The sequence below is a fragment of the Squalius cephalus genome (genome assembly GCF_949319135.1).
Source record: "Squalius cephalus genome assembly, chromosome: 6".
NCBI classification, from domain to species: Eukaryota; Metazoa; Chordata; class Actinopteri; order Cypriniformes; family Leuciscidae; genus Squalius; species Squalius cephalus.
The window spans coordinates 16,093,481-16,120,073 of NC_137127.1; the positions used below are offsets into that span (position 1 = coordinate 16,093,481).

Sequence of the window (26,593 nt, forward strand, 5' to 3'; positions counted from 1 at the left end):
AAAAAGTACAATGGTATTACTATGGTATTTTGGACATGGCACTACAATAAATTTCATAAGTATCAAAATGGAGTTTTTGCTTAAAACAAGAAAATAATATCTTCCAATGGGGTCAGAAAAATAATCTTGTTTTCCCTTGTAATTAGGTTTCTTTTTTACCATATTAGGAGATATTTGTTCTTGTTTTAAGCACAAACTTACTATTTTGATCATTTAGACTTAATATCTTAAGTTAGTTTGCTTCTTTAGTAAATGTATGTTGATTTAATGATGTTTAGATATGTATACTGGAAAAAAAGACAAAAAAGATGAAAATAATTTTTGCATTTTGTAGAGCACAAAAATTATCATGGAACTATGGCAAATGTTATATCACCAACAAAAAGTACCATGGTAGTAGGGTAAATGTCATATCCCTTACAAAACGTATCATGGTAATGGTATTTTGGACATGGTACTATGGTAAATGTCATATCATTTACAGTACAAAACATACCATGGTACTACTATGGTATTTTGGACATGGCACTATGGTAAATGTCATATCACCTACATTAAAAAAGTAATTACTTTCAAAAAAACTTTGGCAGTACCATGGTACAGTACATTGATGACATAAAAATGTGCATACTATTAAATATATTGGATTTCATTTGCCATGCTATATACAGAATATGATATTGTGATTGTACCATATTAGTACCACAGAACATTTCTAAGTGATCTAAAGACTATGGTGTATGAATATGCTAGTCACACACAAAAAGAAGTGAAATGCATCATAATAATACCATGTTTTTTTGTACCAAAAAGAACCCTTGAAATACAATGTTAATTCCATTTTCAGTAACATAGTATATATCAAAATACAATATCTCCATTTATTACATGGCTGGTTGAATTGTAATGTAGAATGCGGTCTGTTATTTCTTGATAACAGAGCGCTGCTAAGTATAACACACCGTTGCCATGAAAAACAGAGCGTTGCTATGAACGCAGGATTCTAACCGTAGAGACGGAACGGACTATTTTCTTTAGCGGAAGCAATACAATCGTTTTTAAATCAATAAACCCCTTTTTAAATCAATATTTTGTGTCAAATTATTGATTTATTTGGTAGGTAGCCATGTAATAAGCAGGATAATGTAGAGCGAGGCGTCGAGGTCCTGATCAGCCTGTCGGGGTTGTATTCGCTATGACAACCGCCTCGCTCTACATTATCCCTTACATGTTACATGACTGCAGTTTTGTGTGACGATACCAATGTGTCATATCTAAACCATTGTAATATCACAGTACCTTTTGATACTCAATATGTAATACTTGATATATTTAATATATAAGGCATTGTCAGAATGCACAAAAGCCTCTACTATAAACCATTAAATGCTTTGATCTGAAATGATCTACTATTATAGAATCTAAAAGCAGGACATGTACACAGGAGCAAGGAGAGAGAGACAGCAGAAAGTGGGGTAAAGGGGAGTGGCCTAATTTCAGAATGTCCCCTTGCGATCCAAACACAGGCAGTCGCCTTCTGGGTGTTGTCAACATGCACTAACCAGGAGCAATTATTTCCTCTATAAACATTTCATGGTAGAATCCTGGCTGAGACCGGCATGCAGTATTAATGGACAAGAACACCACGCTGTGTGAGTCAGTTTCTCTATCTCAATAAAAAATAGATGGCAAAATAACGTGAAAAACCACAAAGCCATGAATAAATTACTCTGCGCAATGTGCTCGCCTTCCCACCGTGCAGAGGCCGACCCACCCTTCCCTTAAGTGCCACCGGGCACATGGTGGAACTGGGACTTCACAGTTCTGACCTTTAACACAGCTGTTAAGTTGCACAGAAGCCGTACATGTGGTTCAAATCAGATAACATTTCTTTCAACCATTTATCTTCGTTTTACACATAAATGTATGTGTGAGTACATATGGTGCCAAATAACCTTTGAACCGTCACACATTTAATTGTTGCATGATTTAAATTCATATACACTACCGTTCAAAAGTTTTGGGTGACATTTTGTAACAATTTTCAAAGAAATCTCTTATGTTTACCAATGCTACATTAATTTGATCAAAAATACAGTCAAAATAGTAATATTGTGAAATATTATGGCAATTTAAGTCTGCTCTATTTTATTTCAAAGTGTAATTTATTCCTGGGATGGCAAAGCTGAATTTTCAGCATAATTACCCCAATCATTACTTTGAACAATAATGGTAGTTACACCCTATTAATCACTTTATTTGGTTATCTAAACTATTAAAACAGAAACACATTAAGGAGACAAGTTATGTGGTAAATAAAGAAATATTTTTAATTATCGTACAAATACAGTTTTCATGGCCATTAATTATCACTACAGCATCCCTCTGCATTTAATCAACCTGCTGAAGAGGTGCATTCTGGGACATGCACCCCTGCCTGTATAAATGTATTATTACTAATGCATTTTTCAGATCCATTCTACTTAGAATTAGAAAATAACTACCAAGAACTGTCATGAGCAAACATGAGCTAGAGTTAATCTGATTTGTTAGGCGCAAACTACAGTAGTAATGCAATTTTTGGATGTGCTTCCATCTCAGTGAGCCTTTAAACCATCACTTTCAAACCTAAATATGCTCCTGAGTCTGAAACTAAATCCACATTGCTGCAATTAACCTCATTTATGAGAGCTAAACCCAATTATAATGCAAATTCCTAGAGACTGAGAAACTCCTACCTGTAGCTTAAGGCAGCCACGGCCTTGAAGAAGATTTTACCCAGCAGCCTCAGGTCTGCTAAGAAGGATTAAAGCAGTTCATTCAAATCTTTCAGCTGTAGACAAAAGCAGGTTTTTAAAGCACTACTCTTGACGCTAATCATTCTCCTAACACACATACGCGGTAGCCCGTGCCAACCTCAAGAACAGTGAGGGAAATATGACAAGCAGACGGAAAAGGGGATGTGAGGGAGTTTGAGGAGATGAAGGGATCACAGCAGAGTCTATGTTTTAAACTATGCAAAGCTCAACTGAAAAGCACTAGAGATGTCACTATTTTTCTCATTACAGACTCAGAATTGACTCCTTTAAAAGCATATTTGACAGTACAGTAATGCATACTGTATTTACATAACATTATAGAAGGCTAAATTAATGATTACATTAGGAAGTGATGTCAAGATTAAGATCAGTTGACTACTTTTTGCACCAACAAGCAACATGAACATCTAAAATACAAGTACAGTATAGTGTATTATTGCATTAGTATAGGAACATTTTAAGCTCTTGCCGAAGGGTCTTGGAACAGTCCCACCATCCCATTTCCTTTGCAGACACTTGGTCTTGGTATGGGGAGAAGAAATGCCAGCAATTATTCCAGTTTGTACTTTTATATAAACTGGATACATAAGCACTTTCAATGTAACCACCAGCCCCTAAAAACCATCCATCATCTAGTCAACATATGCAGGGCCACCTTGATGTCAAAACCCAAAACAGTCATGACTACTCAACCCTTCAGAGAAGCTGTTCTTGAACTAGTTCACAAGCACATTTTTTGCACGCATGTGAATGCCATCATAGCTGTAAACAATAACAACTTAAAACAAACCAAATCATTAATTATGTTCTATTATAATATTCTATTTGTTAACATTAGTTAACATCTAACATCAATAATACGTTGATTTAGGTAACTATAATGCATATACTATTTAAATATTAATATACAATTTATTCATTTAGATTTTTGTCACACTTTAGATTAGGGTCCCATTCTCACTATTAACTACAACTTTTGCCACAATAAACTCATTACTGCTGCTTATTACTAGTTAGTAAGGTAGTTGTTAAGTTTAGGTATTGGATAGGAACAAGGGATGTAGAATATGGTCATGCAAAATAAGGCATTAATATGTGCTTTAAAGGTACAAATAAACAGCCAGTCTCCTAGTAATATGCATGCTAAGTTAGTAGTGAGAATTGGACCCTAAACTAAAGTGTTACCTAGGTTTTTTTACATTTCAGGTTGTAAAAATTAACTTTAGTTCATGCATTATTAATTAACAAAATAAAAATGAACAATGCTATTTTACCTAGATTAATAAATACTGTCATCATTTTCTAACCCTCATGTTGTTTGAAACCTTTCTAAATTTTAATGTTCTTTAAAAAGACTTAATTTATGATCTGCATAACACATTAACATAGAGAGGTTTGGATCGACATGAGGATGAGTAAAAGAAGACAGAGTTTTCATGATTGGGTCAACTTTTTCTTTAACTAATGTTAAACCTTAATGCAAAGTGTTATATTGTCCATGTCCAAGTGTAACAATTCTTCAGTCAATTAATAGAATCTCACATTAAATAAACTCCACTGAACATGTCATTAAGAATTGTGGATACCCTGACATCACTGTCTTAAGCCATTCTGTGGAAACGACTCCAGAAGGGCTTGTCAAGGCTAGCTGAGATCATTTAACAAAATACAGGGAGAACATGTGAAAAAGGAGGAGAAAGGGGGTGGACAGAAAGTGAGTGGCCTGCATGTAAGGTTACACCTCCACAGAGTAGTCATAACAAAAAACTTCACCAAATCCATAAAGCCTGTACCTCTGGCTTCCATTTTCCCCTATAACAGCGCCCACACGTTTGACATGTGTCACAGAAACCTCCAAGAGTAATTTATTGAAGAGTTCAGCACAAAGTCAGATGAACACTTCTGTACAAAACACCGTAGAACATCATGTTCCATCGTATATTTATCCTGATCACATCAATATTTGTAGCTATTACTATGTCAATTTTACACATTCATTTGTTTTTTTGTGTGTTAAGATATACACTGGAATGTATGTGGATGTATTGACCGCGTCTAAAACATTAAAGTATTTATGTGCACAGCTTTAAAAATGTAAAATTATAGAAAAATATGCGTGTACATTTACATTTCTCTTTGATATAGATATTTTGAACCTGCTCCTACCTTAAACCTAAACACTTCTCAACCACATGACACGTAATAGGCAGATAAATGTTGTCACAATAATTTTAGTAACAATGTAATTAATGTAATGTAATATAAAGATACAAATCGTTTAAAATATTGTGGTCAGATTTTTTTTTAAAAAAGTCTTGTTCTTTTGTACTTTCTATTCCTCAAAGAATCCTTAAAAAAAAAAAAAAAAATGAACTGTTTTCAACATTGATAATAATAAGCAATGTTTATTGAGCACCAACAGAATCATAAATTAATTACATTTTAAAATAAAATACAAAAAACATAGAAAACTATTTTAAATTGTGATGATATTTCACAATATTACTGCTTTTACTGTATTTTTTATCAGATAAGTGCATTTTTGGTGATTATAAGAGACTTTCAAAAATGTTTAAAAACAAAAATCTCACTGACCCCAAACTGCATTTTTTTTAAGCAAAGTGAGAGAATCAATTGAACCATGAAATGTCAAATTAAGTAAATACATTTGAATGTAATGACATTTAACATATTTAATGAATCTTATTTATAAAATACACTAAAATCAATCTATTAATTCCATGAACTCAATATTCTATGAACCTAAAAGGATTTGTGAACATTAGTATGTCTCTAAAGTTGTTAATACATAAAATAATGAGTTTGAAAATGAAAATCTATGCATGCTAAAACTATACTTCAAATACAAATACCTGCCTCAACGTTTCATATGCCCTGACAATCACAAGAAAACAAAGTCGCCCATGGAAATTTCTAACTTGCTGTACGTTTCGTCAATCAGCAATGTATTTGAAAAACATCAACATTGGATTTTGTTAGGTATTTCCAATCAACAGATCAATGCACTGCTGTTTGGTGAACCTCTCCAGCAATACCTAATGGTGTTCACAAGGGATAATTGTACTAAGCAAGCATCCAGCCTTTCTATGTTCCACTCAGTTAGACAATGGAGAGTTGGTAAAACACTTAAAATGAGTTCAAAAAGAAAGTTCAGAAGGAACACGTTCAACTAATCCTGCTGATCACAACCCAAAGAATATAAACATCTGGTTACTTCACTCTTGCAACAATTCTTCCGGCAACCTTCCACCCACACGCCACCTCTTCCATTTTCCTATTTCTATTGTTAATTAAGTCTGGGAAAGAGAACTTAGAGCTCAAATTGGGTAAATTTATCAAACACATGATGTACAACAGTCCTCAGAAACTCTGTGACCTCGTGAAAATATTGTAAGATTCTGGAGCTCAAAAATGGGAAAATTAACAGCTACACCAACCATCTAAAACTCATAGAGAACCTTCCATCAGAATTTAAGCAGATCATCTCCAAGTGGGCACCAGCAGAAGGTAGGATGGATCCATTAAAACCTCATTAAGACTGAATGGGGGGATGCCCTTCAGGTATCTTTGATCAGCAGTTAGACGCTCAATGCTTGCAGACATGTGCCACACGGCATTAGGTGTGAATGCCCCCTTCATAAACCCTGAAGAATTGTGGACTGTAAACACTAACAGAGAGAAAGGTTGTGCGGGTTCATCCCGGTGAGAGTGTTTCCGCTGGACTCTCTCGTTACAGTAGATTGATTTCACCTGTGCACGCTTTCTCTCTGCGTCATAAATCACAGCATGCTGTCAATGCGGCCTGTATTGTTCCAAAGCAATTATTTCCTAATGAGTCATTTGAGTAAAAGCCACAGCGACAGAGATTGATATTGTAGTAAAATGTCTGAATGTGCTTTTTTGTGACCCATGGTGAAAGCCAAAAGTCAGATACTGCTCAATGTATTTGGGAAAATCTCTCTCCTGTGGCATTAACTGACTGAATTTCACTTTAATTGCTTCTAAGACAAATTCAAATTTGAGGTTGCAAGCAATGAATGATAGCTAGAGCATGTGTATTGTTCAGAGGCCAAATGTGCAATGAGGAAAAAACCCATCTTCACTGTTAGAGATGAATCAAAGAGATGAATAGCAGGTTGAGCTGTAGACAATCAGCCATCTTATCAGCCACCCAACAGGAGGACAGTAGTAATAAATGACCCTGAGACAATGGCTGCATCCGAAAACATAGGCAGCTGACTTGTTGCCTCTCTGCCCTATCATGCAATGACTTTCCAGGCAGTGTCTGCGCAAGAAGGTAGGAATTTTCAGGATCATCACTCCAGTCTTCAGTGTCACATGATCCTTCAGAAATCATTCTAATATGCTGATTTCCTGCTCAAGAAACATTTCTTATAATTATCACTGTCAAAAATTAAAGTGTTTTTAAAAAATATTTTTTTTGTGGAAACCGTGATACATTTTCACAGATTTTTGATGAATAAGAAAAGAACTGCATTTATTTGAAATAGAATCTTTTGTAAATAAATGTCTTTACTGTCACTTTTGATCCATTTAAGACATCATTGCTGAAAAACAAATAAGATATTATACCTGGTCCTTTAATTTGGTCACCACCTGAACCAGTTCAGGCTGGTTATGTCCAGGGTTGCAACAAAAGTAGTCCAATGGCCAGTCAAAAGTAGCCCAAAAATAGCCAAATTCTCCTCTGAACTTGTGCATCTGGGGGGGTGTTTTGGGGGGGGTGGAGCGCTGAATCGTACGTACCAATTCCATGGGAAAACCGCAGACTTGGCAACACTGGTCATGTCAGTAACGAAAGCTCTTTGAAATACAGCACAACTGTTTACAAGAAAATGTTTGAAGGTATTAATGAAATGTTTATACGTAAAATGTGAAGATGCACCCTTCTGAAAGTCTTCTTTGCTGCTGGTTGGGCTACAGTTCACGTTTCTGTCCGGTTAATGGTGTGATTACATCTTTACATGGTCTCATTGACATTGATAAGGAGGTGTATCGATCAGAGTGTTCTACACTGACTGTGATGAGTGAGGCCGAGGCCACAGTGAATGTGATGCTGAATTCACCTCTTCTTGTTCAGGAGATCCTGGACAACAATGCAGTCCAGTAATCACCTATGGGGTTTGTGCTGCCAGGCCACAAAAATGAAAAAAATTGTTGCTGCCTTAAAGTTGTAAGTACAATCAACTTGGATGTTTAAGTAATTTCAACTTAAATTACATTTACATTCAATTGACTTTAAACAATAAGTAGAAACTTGAATAACTTAAAACATGTAAAAACATATGTTGTCATTCATAAAAACATGTTGTCAACTTATTGATCATATAATTTTTGTTACAGTGTAGTTGACGTTGGACTTACTCAAATACAGAACAGAGTGGATGAGAGACAGACGGATGAAGAGGATGGGTAAACTCTTAAAAAAAAAAAATCACCCTGATTATTTCATTGACAAAATTTTAAAGGAATAGTTTACCTCTGATAGTTACAACCCGACTACATACATACGTTCACCAACACACACACACACCAGCCCAAATGAAAAAGACATAGAGAGAGACAGAGAAGGGTTCTGCTCCATGATGCTGTTCTGTGTTTTCATTCTCCTTTTTATTCTTGCTTTTCAAGGGAACATTGCACAGCTTTTACAGCTCAACGAATGACAGATGCTTTCCATTCATGGACCTGACCAGAGTGCATAGTGTTTTACCATGTGAGGCGCAAGCGCGCGCACACACACACACACACGGTTTCCATGTTGTATGGGGACTTTCCATAGACGTAATGATTTTTTTTTTACTGTACAAACTACAGTAGTCAACATTTGAAGAGGATCAAAAAAGTTCATCAAACTTGTCCTAAGACAAAAACGTGTTTTGTTCAAAATACAAGTATAACTTATATACTTGTATATATTCTATACTCTAAAAATATTACATTTTCAGAAAACATAAATCTGTATGATTTATAAGCCGTTTTCCTCATGGGAATAAATAAATAAATAAATAAATAAATAAATAAATAATAAATAAATAAATAAATAAATAAATAAATAAATAAATAAATAAATAAATAAATAAATAAATAAATAAATAAATAAATACAAGGTAAAAAATTACTGATATTACTAACTTTGTGGGGACATTTGGTCCCCACAATGTAGGATTTGCCAGGACCACACACACACACACACGGTTAAATACCTTTTAACCAGGTTAATTGTACTAAATTAACATGTTAAATTGACATGATGATGACCACATTGTGTAAATATAAACCCTGATTTAAACAGTAATAGAAAAGAGACAACACATATAATTTTATGAAAGGTTAATGTGATAGTATCTGGTATTCCTTCACTCATGTAATGACATGTCAATCTCTCTCTGTACCCTAGGGCAGACTGGCTAAACAGACACTGCCGATTTACTGCTAATTAGACTGGAGGAAATTGCACCTCGTTTTAATTTACTGCCCGACAGCAGCCGATATTTGACAAAACACACCCATACTCTACGTCTGTCCAGGTGTTAAGAGAGAGTGAGAGGAAAAGATGGACAGACAACCATGAAGAAAGAGAAAGAGAGAGAGAGAGGGAGAGAGAGAGAGAGAGAGAGAGAGAGAGCTTGTCTTTCAAGTCCAGACAGTGATGACGTGCATATGCCCACTTTCTAGGATTACAGTACAGTACTTTTCCCACTGTATCCACACAAAACCAAACAAATACTTCTTTTTCAATATACAGATGTTTTAATTAATTTTTTTTTTTTCTTTTTTTTTTTTTTTTAGTATTCATTTTAAACTTCCCCTATGCTTGAAGGGACAGTTCGCCCCCAAAAAGGAAAAATCAGTTAATAAATGAATCACTAATATATTTATCAAATGATGTAATTTTTTTCCCGTGGAAAACAGAAGATATCCTTATTAAGAATAGTTTAAGTTGCCCTTTTCCATACAATTTGGACACAATTTGGATCAAAAAGTACCTTATAATTGTATTATAAAACTTGTAAGACTCATAATCATAAGTAATATTATAGGAACAGTGTAAGGAACAGACCAAAATTAATTCAGTTTATGTTAATTTGTATATCTACATATTCAAACTTGGTGAAAAATGCATGCAACCTAGCCTCATGAGAAGCCGTAATAATTAATACAGTGACATTTGAGATGCAAAATTGTAAAAATTGGGTTGTATTAAAACATGCTATATGGGGACACGTCCCAAGGAACCCGGTGTCTGAAGCACGTGCAAATTCACAGCAAATCTTATTGGTTGACACATACAGGTTTATGATGAGCAAATTATGACAGTTTTTTTTGTATTATTTGAGTAAGCTATGCCTTAAAATGTAACTAACTTGAATTGGTTTCAAAGCGCAGCTACTTAATATGCTCCTGCTAAAAATCTAAGTGGAATTTGAGCATTTCCAGGTAATCTTGAGCTTGCGTTCACGGAAACCGTATCTGCCAAGCCACTTAACCTCAGTAAGCCTCGATCCCTGAACCCACTTTCACAGTGTTATTTTTACCAGCAAACCCTCAACCACTGCAACACACAGGTAAGCTTTGGAATTTGGCCTGGAAGGAAACAATAACATGCATAGAATAAAGGAGGAATCATCGCTCAATACATTCTGACCCATATCTGACTGAAAAAGACCCTGTTACCCTGAGGAGAAAGTATAAACACACACACACAGCTCAGATATCCGATTACAGCCCTGATAAGAACACTTTCCCCTGGCAGATCAACTGATGTGTGTAAAACTTTGAGAGATGGTTTCCACAACCTCCTGTCATCAGGACCCTGAACATACTGAGCCATCCCTTTAATGCCTGGCCAGAAACTCACAGCACATTAGTAGTCTATGGCAAGCCAAATGTCCCAGTGTGCCAGCCTCAGAAAGGCCTCATTCGTGAGGAGAAAGGGAAAGATAAGGATAAAAAAAAGGAAATAGAAAGAAAGCGGAAACTTCGATCTTCTTTGCCCATCTACTCTACATACGGCTGTGTTGTAATCGCGTGACAGCCAAGCTGATTTACCATTCAAAGAAGGGGCCCCTTGGTTCAGTAACCTGTTTACCACAATTACAAACGACCCCTTCCCCCCCACATAGGCACAAACACATATCACATTCTGCGTGTCTCCCGCATTCCCACACCCTCTTTACAGGAAGTCTGCTGGGATATTATACGATTACTGGTTGCAAGATCAGTCGGACCCTACACAAGTGATTCTAAGCTGGTGGGTTGTAACCCAAAATCAGATTTCAGATAGTAGGGAAAATATGAAGTTAAATGCACATAATGAAATAATCATATATATCTGTACAGCTAATTTGAAACATCAAATGTAGCTCAAAGTGGTCCACAAAAATATTTGATTAAAAGCAAAAATCATAAATAAGAGTATATGAGAAGGATAATAATAAATACAATGATTAAAGAGATCCTTAATAAATTAAGCCTGGTGGATGGATGGGTGCCATTTGGGCACAAATCCATGTCACTTGGTAATATGGTCAAATGCTAATTAGGGGAGAACTTGACACTGAATAGACACGGTGCTGAAAACATTTACATTTACTTTAGTGCGATAAACTATTTTGGCACCATGTTGTGTTGCCACTTGATGTCCAATATAAAATCTGGGCCCTGAAGCAAAATCGCTGAGAACCACTGCTCTAAGCCAAAATGTGTGTGTTTGTGCAGTGAAGGAGCTCTATAAGGGTCTCCGAGAGGGGGTAAGCCATACAAAGCCCTGCACCCCTAAAAACAAAAGCACCCTTGACCCCTTGAAACTCTGAATGCACCCAACTCAATAATGAGATGAGGCAGATAGAGGAGCAAATTGTTCTCATGATCGTTTGATGTATCTATCTAGAGTGAGGAGTTTTGGGCAATAAATAAATAAGTACAAAGACAGAACGAGAGAAGTGTTAGACCATGAAAGCGGTTCATTAGGTTGCATAACGATAGAGTCAGTTACCAAAAATAGCATTTTAGTTTGAAGTAGATTAATTTGCATGACATTGCGATCGCATGCTTTAATCTTTTAAAGTACCACTTTTGACCTCATTGCCAATTTGTTCTATTTTTCAGCGCAATGAAACAAACAAGCATGAAAACTTTAGAAATGGTCACTGGCAGTATAAAGTCTGCCATACCGTTGCATAATGCATCAGAAAGATTGTGTATCTGCTGTCCCCGACTGTGCTCTTCATCTTGCTCCAGTCTCATGAACTTTGCCAAGAACAGTGTCTTTAGCTCACATTAAGTGGGTCATGGCGCTTGTTCTATTGTCCCAAGGTCTCAAACTGAAGCTGAACGCTGCTCACGCGATGAGACCTATAATCCAACTTACAGAAGACACCAGAGATGACCCTGTACATACTTGCCTATCAGGTGCAAAAAAAAAAAAAAAAAAAGCTATAATAATTATTTTGGTAACATATTTTTATTATAATTGCTTATACTTAAAAAAAAAAAAAAAGCGCAACCCCCAAGTACTGTGCTATTATGATACATCAAACTGCATGGTCTGTTGAGGTATGATGTTACTTTTCCACACACTTTGACTATTTTCACCTGCAAAATGATGGAAGGAGAGAAAACATTGAGAGAGAGAGAGAGAGAGAGAGAGAGAGAGAGAGAGAGAGAGAGAGAGAGAGAGAGAGAAGCTGTGGCAGACCCAAAGAGAGAAGATACAATAGTTCTTGATGACAGTAGCACTCTAACAAGGGTGTTTGATGATTCAATTGTTCTTATCTAAATTCAATTTTACATTCATTAGCGTTATCTTAATTAGCTATTCATCTTTGTTATCTTAATTTCTCTGCTCAACATACTCTGCATTTAGGTAATGAAGTGTTCATAATGAACTCATGGTTTGCTTAATTAAGATATCGTCCCTTTTGTTTTTGAAAAACCTTGAGCTAACTTTAAATTTTGAACATGTCTGTAACCACTTCCCACAAAATGACAACTCTATTAAGAGAACTGTACTGTGCCGATAACCCTACATCTTATCTGAATTTACAATTAAGTGAATCCAGTTTATCGTGTTTCGAAATTCAAAAGGTGCTGCATATGGTGGCCCCAAAATGTTTTCTGGGATATTTAAGCCGTGCACATGTAAAATGCCTGATTTCATTGCAATGGTTAACAAATCAAATTAGGGGGTATTGACTAAAATCAGTTTTAATTTAAGTGAACACTTTAGCCAAGTAGTTTGATAGTTTAATAGTGGGTGGATGAATAAAGTTCCCCCCAAATTCACAAAAGTGTAGTTCATCATATTCACTCTTAAAAATAAAGATTCTTTATTGGCATCTATGGTTACACGGAGAACCTTTAACATCCATATAAAATTTCCATTGCGCAAAAGGTTCCTAATAGTGGGGAAAATGTTCTTTAGATAATTAAAATGTTTTTATTATTATTTTTTTTTTTTTTAACTGTCTCCAACAGTAAATTGAGTTTTCTTTTTCAAACCTAAAAACTATATATTACTGTGAAAATTTTGCTTTAAATTCTATAGTCACTTGTTTGATATTCTATTATGAAATACAATCATTCATTCACATACAGTTTCATGAGGGATTTAAATGAACAAATATTTTTTAGGGCTAAAGCCTGACTCATGTCCCTCCCTCAGTTAGTTCTGAAAGAGCTGAGCAGATGCAAAAGCGATCGATTCCGCCATAGCTGGTGGAAGAAATGCTGACAAGATTTGTGGTAGCTCAACTAACATCTCCGGATCAGGTGGAGAGACCAAAAGGAGGAGACCGGAGGTCATTCTGGGTGATGGCAGACACACAGAGCCAGAACGCATCTTTGACACAGGCTTTGGAAAGCATTCACCCTCGGCTGACCCTCCTCTGTCCAGACGTGAGGACCCACGGAGGTGAGCCGCACATCGCCGGAACCAGCCGGCCTCTCCACGCTCACTGCATCCTGTCAAAGAGGAATCTGATACTCACACACAGTTTGCAAACAAAGCAGGCCTGGAACAGGGGCTACCTGCAGGGTGATATAGCAGCAAGAGAACCGTGCAATGCATGTGCTATATCACTCAGACACAGAGCGGGAGAATGAATGAGAAATGAGGGGAGGAAGAGATTCCTCAAGACTAAAGGAATGAGTTTGAGGGTGTTCTATGCGTTTATGCATGCTATATTTTACTACAATCTACACTACCTTTCAAAAGTTTGGGGTCGGTAAGATTTTATGTTTTTGAAAGAAGTCACCAAGACTGCATTTATATGATAAAAAATACAGAGAAAAAAAAAAACAGTAATATTGTGAAATTTTATTACAGTTTAAAATAACCGTTTTCTATGTGAATGTATTTTAATATACAATTGATGTGATGGCAAAGCTGAATTTTCAGCTTCATATTTTTGAGGAAACCGTGATGATTTTTTTTTTTTTTGATTAATAGAAAGTTAAAAATAACAGCATTTATCTGAAATAGAAATATTTTGCAAATATATGTCTTTACTGTCACTTTTTATCAATTTAATGCATCCTTGCTGAATAAAAGTAAAAAATATATATATTGATCACAAACTTTTTACCAGAGTATATGGAGAACATAAACACAATTTTAGACAATACAATTTAGGAAAATAGCACCAAGTTTATAACATTTGCTCCAAATAAACATAACTGTAAATATATACATTAGCAGTTCATATTATGGATTCAGTATAGGGATAGAAAGATATTAAAATGATAAGATACACTCACCTAAAGGATTATTAGGAACACCATACTAATACTGTGTTTGACCCCCTTTCGCCTTCAGAACTGCCTTAATTCTACGTGGCATTGATTCAACAAGGTGCTGAAAGCATTCTTTAGAAATGTTGGCCCATATTGATAGGATAGCATCTTGCAGTTGATGGAGATTTGTGGGATGCACATCCAGGGCACGAAGCTCCCGTTCCACCACATCCCAAAGATGCTCTATTGGGTTGAGATCTGGTGACTGTGGGGGCCATTTTAGTACAGTGAACTCATTGTCATGTTCAAGAAACCAATTTGAAATGATTCGAGCTTTGTGCATTATCCTGCTGGAAGTAGCCATCAGAGGATGGGTACATGGTGGTCATAAAGGGATGGACATGGTCAGAAACAATGCTCAGGTAGGCCGTGGCATTTAAACGATGCCCAATTGGCACTAAGGGGCCTAAAGTGTGCCAAGAAAACATCCCCCACACCATTACACCACCACCACCAGCCTGCACAGTGGTAGCAAGGCATGATGGATCCATGTTCTCATTCTGTTTACACCAAATTCTGACTCTACCATCTGAATGTCTCAACAGAAATCGAGACTCATTAGACCAGGCAACATTTTTCCAGTCTTCAACTGTCCAATTTTGGTGAGCTCGTGCAAATTGTAGCCTCTTTTTCCTATTTGTAGTGGAGATGAGTGGTACCCGGTGGGGTCTTCTGCTGTTGTAGCCCATCCGCCTCAAGGTTGTGCGTGTTGTGGCTTCACAAATGCTTTGTTGCATACCTCGGTTGTAACGAGTGGTTATTTCAGTCAAAGTTGCTCTTCTATCACCTTGAATCAGTCGGCCCATTCTCCTCTGACCTCTAGCATCAACAAGGCATTTTCGCCCACAGGACTGCCGCATACTGGATGTTTTTCCCTTTTCACACCATTCTTTGTAAACCCTAGAAATGGTTGTGCGTGAAAATCCCAGTAACTGAGCAGATTGTGAAATACTCAGACCGGCCCGTCTGGCACCAACAACCATGCCACGCTCAAAATTGCTTAAATCACCTTTCTTTCCCATTCTGACATTCAGTTTGGAGTTCAGGAGATTGTCTTGACCAGGACCACACCCCTAAATGCATTGAAGCAACTGCCATGTGATTGGTTGATTAGATAATTGCATTAATGAGAAATTGAACAGGTGTTCTTAATAATCCTTTAGGTGAGTGTAAATTAACAATATTATACTATACTATTTTGATTAAATAAATTAATGATCAAAAAATTAAATCATTTTTAACACTACAAGACAATTTCGGCATTAGTACAATATAATATACAGTATGAAAATGTACATAAATGGGCTAATTATTACAGTACATTTAACAGTGTTATTAACATCTGCTTATAACAATGTTACCGATATATTGTGAATAACAAGTATTTATTAAAATATATGCATCACAAACTTCATTACATTTCAAACTATTGTAATGTACATTAATTCACAATCTAAAATGCAAGTTTTTTTTTTTTTACATTTTCTGTAGATAACAACTATCAACAGGAAATACATTATATAATGCCTGCTTGTGCAAAAGTCACTGCCATGTTGCTAGTTATGTTATGCCAACGTAAACATGCCACATAGCAATTTCACATAGCACTTCAGTAAAAATACTGTCAAAATTCAATATCCAATTAAGCCTAAAGAAGACTGCTGTGAGAACCCTTCTTTCATTTTAGCTTAACCTTTATATCCATTACTAAAATCTTTCTAGGTCATCTAATCACAGGCTTTTAGGACTGGTATTTTAAGAGTTCCCCTTATTAAAGTGCTAAAAAGTAGATAATCCCACCACAAGACCAACAAAAAAACACACACACAAAAAAAAACACAAGGTGTTTGATGTACTTCATGGTTCAAATCATTAAGATTCCACATGTAGGATATATGTGGCCACCAGAAGCATTCCATCAGTACGGCTGTGTTTGGTAGATTGTTTAGGAGCCGTGGGGCGAGCAGGTAGACAGTGTTTTAAAGGAAGTCATTTGTTCAGGCAGACTGGAAATGTGGAAGAATGGAAACCTGAGCATTCTCTCAAGATGACCTTATAGATACAGCTAGACCTAAAAGCTCTACAATGGCAAAGCTTGTGCTTTTAATGGCACACGTGTGCAGAGGAAATACTTTTATCGAGATTGGGGAAAAACTCACGAAACTGTCACAGAAATATAGAGAAATAGAAATGTTCCCACTGAAAGAAGAATGAAAATGCTGTTTTATAAGGAACATGTTACAATTCTTAAATTAAATGCTTTTATGTACATTATGTACATTAAAATGTACTCTAAATTTACCATCAACGCACCCACAGTAAATTAAATAGTCTTTCTCATACTGTTATGAACATACTGTTCTTGTTTAATTGTAAAACAGTATAATATATAGCAAGAGACTAAATACCTTATTTAATTAGCATAACCACAAATGGAAATGGTAAGATGCAATATTAGATATGAATAGAAGACTAGAAGATTGAAACTATTGCATGTGAGACAATGATGTAGCTTAAGCAAAGTCTCATTAGGAACGGAATTTCAACCAATGGTCAGCTGTCAGCAACCATTTCAAAGCAATCCTCTATCCTGACAGAAACCACAGTGGTCATTAGCACACTGTTCAGAAACACAACTCTGAAGTTTCAGCAACGAGAGACAGGCAGCCTACTTTCGACAACAATCCAGGTCTTTTCCTGTCACGAATCAATTACCCATGTGTGCAACTACCCATATGCCATTTAAGAAAAGTGGAAGCAATTACATGGAATAGCTTAAGTGACTCCATGCGTACAACATCCATGAATAATACTAATAAACCTCGCAAAGGCCACATTTTAAATGGCTCCCTGAATTCCGCTGTAATTCACTGCTATGAATATGTCTTTCATGGGACCAAATGTAAGGTAACATTTTAAACGAAAAAAAAAAAATGCTACATGCTTTTTGAGACAGTTTTGGAGCTTTTTTTACACTGTCATACCTATGGACTGTTAATATGATTCAATCTTAACATATAAGGTTTTCAGGGAGTTTTATGCCACCCCATTCATTCTGAAGACACTTGAAGAGACAATATGCAACATGGGCAATTTCTCTCTCTCTCTCTCTCTCTCTCTCTATATGTTTTGATGAAGAAGAAAGAGTGAAAAATAAGTTACAGTAGAAGTTGATCATTCAGATTGAACTCTTTGTCACAGTGGTCTCAGACTGCCCACAGAACGCCTATATCGTAGACAAAATGGCAAAATCATTTGAAAATTGCATGTTACAATCTGGCTTATTCTCAGGACCCATCCCAATTGCCACCCTCAGCTCTCAGAGTTCATACTTTTGTGACGTAACACCAACTAGACTGTTGCACTGTTCACAGAGGCAAACTACCAATAAGGTAATCTGACATTTTGTGAATTCATATTGCAATGTGGTAGTAGCCAGACCTGAAACCCAGCACAAGATAGTATGTAACATGTTTTTAAAACTATGGTTTGATTGCTTCCTGCCTCGAAAGCGATTGAGTTTTACAAGAAGTCATTTGGAGCTGTATCCAATGCGAGACACTCATGGCCACATGTTAGTGGCCAGCACCAGCTAATGAAAGGTGTAATGTTGCATTATAAATCTACGTATGGAAAATACAAGCACGGAGTCTGAATTCTGTGGTCAAATGGACGTCCGTCTAACATTTATTATGTACACTGTTAATGTTTGTACTTCGATGCTAAACAATAAATTAACAGATCGGCGTTCTCACTGGTTCGCGTTTTTGAAGTTTGCGCAGAAAGAAATTAAGAGTTTTCTGTTAAAACGGTGTCGTGTTAGCGGCCCCTAAGTTAATAACTAATGATCGTTTCGACGGAAGTGAATCAAACAACCTAACTTTAGCTGGACAATAACTTTATTCTAGAGCTGCTATAAAGCCAAAACACTTTACTTTATTTTCCTATTATTAATGTAAAGCTGCTTTGGAAAGCGCTATATAAATGAAGATGACTGATGTCTGATAATGTTTTTTATGCAAAGCTTTCATCTGAGTAAAATTTAGTTAGTGATGCTTGCCAATTCTAACAACCCCCACAATGTTCCATCAACTCCCAATCAGAAGCTTAGCAACCCCCTAGCAACCACCCATGATGCTTTAGTTGCGCCGGAGACACTATGCATAATCAGCAACAGACCATCAAACACTCACAACGTTTTCAATAACTCCTTAGAAATCAATCAGATCATCTTATCAACACCCTAGCAACACCTACAATTATCTAGGAACTCGCTAGAAACACCTCAGACTACAAAACCACCCCCAATGTTTGAAAAAAAAAAGCATTCTAGCAAAACTCTAGAAACCACTCACAACTTTCTAGTAACTTCCTAGAAATAGCTCAGAAGCTTGGTAACTGCCTAACAACCACCCTAAATGTTCTAATAACTCCATAGAAACTATGCAGAACCTTAGTAACCACTCAGAGTGTTCTAACAACTCCTCAGAAACCACTCAGAACCTTAGCAACCAACAAAAGGCTCTAGTATCTCCCTAGAAACTATGAAAAACTTTATCAACCCCAGAAACCACCCACAACATTCTCAAGCAACTCCCTAAAAAACACCCAGAACACATACTTAGCAACCCTCGAACAACTCCTCAGAAACCACTCAGAACCTTAGCAACCACCCAAAATGTTCTAGCATCTCCCTAGAAACTATGCAGTATCTTAGCAACCACCCAAAACAGTCTAACAACTCCAGTTAAACCACTCAGAACAGTTTAGCAATCAGCTAGCAACCACCAACAATAATCTAGTAACTTAGGAACTACAAAGTATCTTAGCAACCCCTAGCAACGACACAACGTTCTAGAAACTCCACGGAATCCCCTCAGAACACCTTAGCAACACCCTAGCAACTACAACACAACATTCTAGCGATGCATAAGAAACTTGTTAGCAAATCTGATTTGTACGGAAAGAATCGCAGGCATTTTTATCTGAAAATGTCAAAATCAAGTTAAATTTTATAGAACAATTTTTACACATAAAAAAAGTACAATAAAATTCAATGTATTTGTGCTATTCTGCAATGTAATCGTTGTGTAGCCTCGCTTCTGTAAGAACAGTGAGGATATAAAGTCTTTGTGAAGTCTTTGAAAACCGGTACAGTCAAATCCCCTGATAGCTATCTGCCAGAGCAGCGCTTTATAGACAGACTGTGTTGAAAGAGGCGAATGGGACATTTGTCAACATTAAGCCCTCAGAAAGCAAGGTCAGACATATCTCCACAGCTCTACTAACAACCGTCTTTCGCTCTTAATTAAAAAGAAATGCACAAAGGGAATGGTGGACATTAAAACCTTGCAGTGACACGCACATTCAAACATCTGAACAGCTGGTAGATATGTATTTCTGCCTAATGGCCCAGAATTTAGCCAGCAGGCACAAGCGAGCACGTTCACCCTTAACTAGTCCCTCTGGAATAAGATGATCACATAGAACCGTCCCTACTGTCTGTCAGCAAAACCATCGCTCAATGAGATAATCACCATGGCATTTACATTACCATTCAATATGCGTGATGGCTGAACAAAGTCCCGCTCTATTCCAGTCACATGGCGTGATATAAATAGCGCAAATATCTTGAACAGTAAAAAGCATCTAAGAAAGATGGTCTCATACATATGCATGGAGAGCAGTTAATTTATTTTCACTTACTTGATTTCTCGCACACTTAAAGAGTTAAAAGTACATCAGATTATCATAAAAAAAAAAACTAAAAACGCATCAGTCAAAATGATTAAATGTAATACATGTAAAAATATCACGTTACAATATGGTTCCATTCCTTAACATTAGTTAATGCATTAGGTATCACAAACTAACAATGAAAAATAATTCTGAGGTATTAAATCTAAATGTTAATTTCCACATTAGATACTAATACATAATAATACAAATTTTAAATATAAATAAATAAAACTTGAATGTATCATGAACTAATATGAATTAACAATGAACAATTGTACTTTTATAAATTAACATTAACCTAGATTGACAAAACGTGTTAAAATAATTTTTAACATCTTAAGTTGTATAAATAAATAAAACCTTTGTTAATGTATCATAAACATATTTGAATTAATAATAAACAGTATTTTATAAATTCACATAAATGCTGTTTAAAAAATGCATTAACTAATGTTAAAGTCCCCCTGATGTAGTCAACAATGTTATCTCTTAAAAATCTCTTCTTTGATCACCAAAATGACATATATAAATGTTTTTTTCTTGAAAAACATTCTTCATGCCTTGAATGTAACTCTACACCCTTGCCTCATTTAGTATACGCGGTTCTATGAATATGCAAATTAGCCCCACCTCCACTCACTCACACCAGCTCAGAGATCCACTCATTGATGATCGCACGTTGACGTGATTGGGTACAAGTGGTTTGTGAAACACCAGCGATTTCAAACTGCGCTTTTGAGACTGTCTTTGGTTCACTGCAATTTTAAGGAGAAAATACTCAGCAATGGTGTTGACTTTTGAATTTGCACATGGTTTGTCTTAAATCATATTAAAAACACCACATATAAACAACCACCAAAAGCTTGATTTTCACCACAGGGGGACTTTTTTTTAACAAAAGTGTTAAACTATCTAATTTAATTATGCATTATGGAACACATTTCCTTAATTTCTGCTCAATTAGAAAAAACTGCTTTTATATGCTGTGTTCACAGATTTTGCAATTTATGTGAGTTTTTCAGTAAAATCCAGAATTTAGCCTTTTTCATTGGATACTAAATTATAAGTTCTCTCAAAATGTAGTAAACACTCTTGCTCATTTAGTATAAATACTATCACTTATGTATTGCTTCTCCACCTGACCTATGATATTGCACAAGGGCAATAACTTCTACTCTCGGTCAGCCAGCAGGGCTTGTGTCTGTCTAGATATCCCTGCATCATCAACCTTCATAACAGCTGGATTCACCAAATCTCGGATGTTCTCGGTGCGATCAACACCTGCAGCCGTCACAGTCTTGTTACCATGGCAATAAATCTCAGATAAAGACAAAACAATCTAAAGCTACATAATTTACCAAACCCCAAAAACAGTATGATCATTATAAATTGGGGGAATCAGAGGGTTTTAACTCACAGTGGATGTTGGCAGAGGAGTCTTGAGACCTGAGATACACCATCCAATATCCTGTGAGAACGAGACATGAACCTGGATGAGAGTAAAGCCCATGAAATTGTGTTTGATGGTAGTTGTGTATGCCACACCCATTCTCGCTTTCACACAATCTCTCTCTCTCACACACACACACACACACACACACACACACAATAGATGAGGGGACCCTCCTAGTTACAGCTCTAAATTGGGCGCAAACCTTCAGGTCTCAAGGGCTGATGATGGTGTAACCCCACCTGAGTACACGCTGACGTCAAGACTCTCTTGAACATGGGATTAATATCAACCCCTCAGTGTGTTTGTGCATGAGTAAAGGGGAGGTGCGAATTGAGCTCTGCAGAAATGCGCGCATTCGTTCCAACAGAATAATATGATAAATCATATTTGCAATAACAATGCTTCATATGGGAGAGTGCAATTCCGGGGATGTTGGCCAGACTCTGCAGGTGAGAGCTCGTCTGGAAGGCCAGTCTGCTTGCTGAAGGGGGTGGAAGGAAATGTGCAGTGATTAGCATGAAAGTCAGACAGAGTGGGTCCAGTTGACTTGAGTGTGTTATATCCATTTTCATTGTTTCCTTAAAGAATTGCAATAAATATATTCCAAAGATCGCAGGGTCCATCATCTGGAATGTTACGCAGAAAATCGTTCAGTTCCAAGAGCTGAGCGGAGGCGCATCCAAGTTAAGCATTCCCATCACTTAGAACACAAAAGTGTTTTATTGCTTGTGCACGGTCAGGACAAGAGAGAGCATATTTAAATGGCATGACCTTTATGCATTCTTAATATAATTTATATGGTTTAAAAATTGCCATTGGATGAAGAACAAAAGTAAATAAATGAAATAACCGCCCACTTCTTGTCAGTCAGCCATAACAAATGCACAGAGCTCTAGTATAACCAATGCAACTGATATCAACAGTCATCATAATTTTGATTTATTCAAATGTCTTATTTGGGAACAATAAGCATCTCTTAGCACTTAAGAGATCATTTTAGTTCACCAAAAATAAAATTTGATGTAAAAACAACTTAAATTTTAGCCTGTTTGTCACATAAAGCTATCATTTGGCTTCAGAAGACTTGTAGTCCATTGCAATGTAGCACAAGTAGTATGGACTACTATTAGAAGTTTACAATCAAAAAGTAGCCACACATTCTGTTAATCATCTCATTTTGTGTTTCAGAGAAGAATAAACTATCTTATGCCTCATAAACAACATGAGGAAAAGTTCAGTATATCAAAACACAAACATGGGGTTCACAATTACATTAGGCCTTTTTTTGTATTTAAAAATGATTGAAAGTTTGACTTCAAGCTATTCATGGCTACTGGCACCTTAGAGGCTTGTGGGGAAAGTTTGAGCTGCTGATTAATATCCAAGCCTTGAACCTGACCCTTTTAATCAATGCAAGCTCATTTGAACTTTATAAAAATTTAATTTGCAACAAAAAAAATCATATAACAGTCTGTTCATTTTTCATTACAGCCGCTGAGGGAAACGATTTCCTTCAGAAAATGTTTACTGAGAAAAATATACTGAAGTTACCATATTTAGCCACAGTAAACAAACGATCATCATCTACCCCACCATTTTTATGGAGTGGTGGAACAGTCTATTGCATAAATTGCAGAGCTAGTCTACAAAATATCATTAAAGCTTTATTAAACAGATTACTCCTGGAAATAAGAAAAGGACATCTGGCTTGATGCCATTTATAAACGTAAGACTGAAAGAGTTTTATGCATAGTATAATCAAACACACATTTGGTCTACACAGAAACACACACACACACACACACACACACACACACACACACACACACCGAATTCTCTCAGGGTCATTTCCTGTATCGATTTAAAACTGCACACACAAGGACATGACCTCTCCTGCGGCTCTCATAATGAACGAGGAAAAAAATGGGCAGGAAATTATTTTTCTGGTTGAAAATGTTTGGAATTTTTCACCACCCTCGCAATATTAATATGAATTAGTGCGGCAACACTAAATGAACATGAATATGCAATTTTTTCTACCCAAAAACATCTATCATTCCTGTGGCAGACCATGTAACCTTGACTTGTAAACAGGCAAAAAAAAAAAATGCTTTCCTCAACTAAAAGTCCTGATTCTAGATTGAAGGGCATTTCTATGCACAAGCAGCATAACCCGGGGTCATTCGATTTGGATTTCTTTAAAGAGCTGTCAGCTTGTGAGGAAATGCATTTCCTTTTTTTTAATAGATCATATCTGCAGTCTAAAATATATGTGTCCTTCTACACCTTAACATTTAACCTTCATGAGACACGCAACAGGCCTGGGAATTTAAATTTAGTTTCAACTTTACTCAAATTTTGCATGCAATGGCATTTTTCCTATGATTCACTGAGCCAGCAGCCCTTGGTGAAAATGCCAATGCGAAATGCAAATCGACTGATAATTTAATAGCGAAAGATTACCAAAAAAGAGAAAAAATTCGATGGATGGATGGATGGATGGATGGATGGATGGATGGATGGATGGATGGATGGATGGATGGATGGATGGATGGATGGATGGATGGATGGATGGATGGATGGATGGATGGATGGATGGATGGATGGATGGATGGATGGATGGATGGATGGATGGATGGATGGATGGATGGATGGATGGATGGATGCTTAAGAAAAAGGCAAAAAAAAAGGCTAAATATGTTTTTGTGCTCCTCAGAATAGGCAAAGTAAGGGTTGGAATGACAATTACAGGGTGAGTAACTGATTACATATTTTTAGGTGAACTATCCCTTTAATCATATAAAGGTTTTGTTGTCCTTTACATTTTTCAAGGAATAAGAACACTAGATATTTTATCTGTCCATATGCGAGTGATTACACAAAAACAGCATGTGAAAAGGAAAACAAAAAACCCTGATATCCTCCTATATTCCATCCGGAGCGATTGCTCTGTTTATTATTGCAGGAAGTCAGGCAATCAATGATGGGAAATAAGAGCTGCTTCAGGGCTGTACTGTCCAATAACATAGTACATATAGGCCTAATAAGGAACCGTCATTGGGATGTGTGTTTATTGAATGCACGTCCGGAGATCGGGAGTACTAGTGGATATATAGTATCTGATGAACAAGGCTTTACTGTTCTATGACCACATGATTGAAAAGACCCATTATTCACCATAAGAATTCAAACACGGGTATTCCTGAGATACTTTCATGTCAATACTCCCAAAATATAAAAACTGCCTCAAAATGGATAAAAATCACCAAAAAGTATTGTACAGTTAGAAGTAGAAAGTATGTGCCCAGTTGGAATAACATGAGAGTAAATTTTCATTTTTGTGTGTACTACTCCTTTAAATTAATCAAATATTCTGGGAATAGGAAATTTTAAGTAGGCACCTTCTACAGAAAAAATCCTGATCCAGCAGAGAATACCTGTCATATGTTCTCTCCCATCCCTCCACCTCGGTCACAGGATATCCTAACACAGGAAAAGGCTAAATGTTGCCTTGACAACAGTAGCATGAATCATCCAGGGTTACTGTAGTATCCTGCTGAGGGCTTCCTGTACCGGACCATCAGGCTTCAGTCGATGACCTTTTATCTGTGGAACAGCATGATGGCCTGTGCAGTCTTTTCTTGCTACTCCTGTCGGCACAGGGTGGACATCTGAATGTATTCAATATTTATATGATTTTTGCACAGTATTTGTGATTTTACACGGTCTACTACAAAACCAAGGGAAATTTGGGAAGGGAAAAACCAAACAAATACAAATTATTGTAAAAAAAAGTTTTTTTTTTTCAGGTCATGTGATGAGTAAAAGGAAATGAGAGGGATGAGGAAATATGATGCTGTGACAGCAGTAAAATAAAAGCTTTTACGGGAAAGGAAGGCAGGGGTGTGCAAGTCTGATGTGACCAGTTCATGAACAACCATCAACCCTGCATGTACATTTGACATTTGACGTAAATTAGTCGTATTAGAACATCAGAACAGAAGAATATGTCTCTCAAAAGAACAACTCCCTGTTTCTGATCTCACAAATGTACAATGTGCACCATAACTCACACTATGGAATCAGATCATTCCAGAAAAAAATAACTTTAGAGTTCTAAGAATACATAAATACAGTACATGTTTAGTCTCTCATAATTACAACCTTGCCTTCTTTCAAACGTTATGATCATTGATACATCCATGATCATACCCACATACAAAACATGCATTTAAAGGAGCCACAGGCATGTACAATACCAATCGAAAGTTTACACACGTGACAGAATTTTTCATGATCCTAAAGACGTTTTGATTTGGGCTGTCAAAATTAAACATGAAATAAACATTTACAGTTTAGTATTTTAAAAATAACAATTAACACAACACCTGTTTTTTTCTGTCATCCTCTGGATGCACTACAGTACATGATCACGCTATCATTCATTCAAGTGCTATTAAATTAGAAAGAAGCAGTTAGAAAGAAGCAGTCAAGCAACAGGAGGTGACAGTAACTGTAAGTGTTTTGTATCTTTTTCTCATTAGATTTAAAGTGCAGTTGTAGTTACTAGGAAACAGTGTTTGTTTACTGTGCTCACAAGCTGAAATGTCGTTGGTGAAGTCTCGTTTGTTCGCGTTTAGTCACGAGGTAAACAGTTTCGCTAGTGAGGCGTGTCCAGCTGTATTCAATAACAACATTTCAGATGAGTATACAGCAAGTAGTATACCGCGGCAATCCTCTTGTG

The 26,593-nt window shown here is 36.5% G+C and overlaps 1 protein-coding gene across 1 annotated transcript in view; it reads right to left on the reverse strand.

Annotated features, from left to right (window-relative positions):
* Positions 1 to 26,593, reverse strand: part of sema3ab (sema domain, immunoglobulin domain (Ig), short basic domain, secreted, (semaphorin) 3Ab) — a 102,942-nt gene that overhangs the window by 52,764 nt on the left and 23,585 nt on the right. The window contains exon 3 of the mRNA XM_079874281.1: positions 21,814 to 21,864. Within this exon, the coding sequence (XP_079730407.1) occupies positions 21,814 to 21,864 (51 nt within the window). The remainder of the gene's footprint in view (positions 1 to 21,813; positions 21,865 to 26,593) is intronic.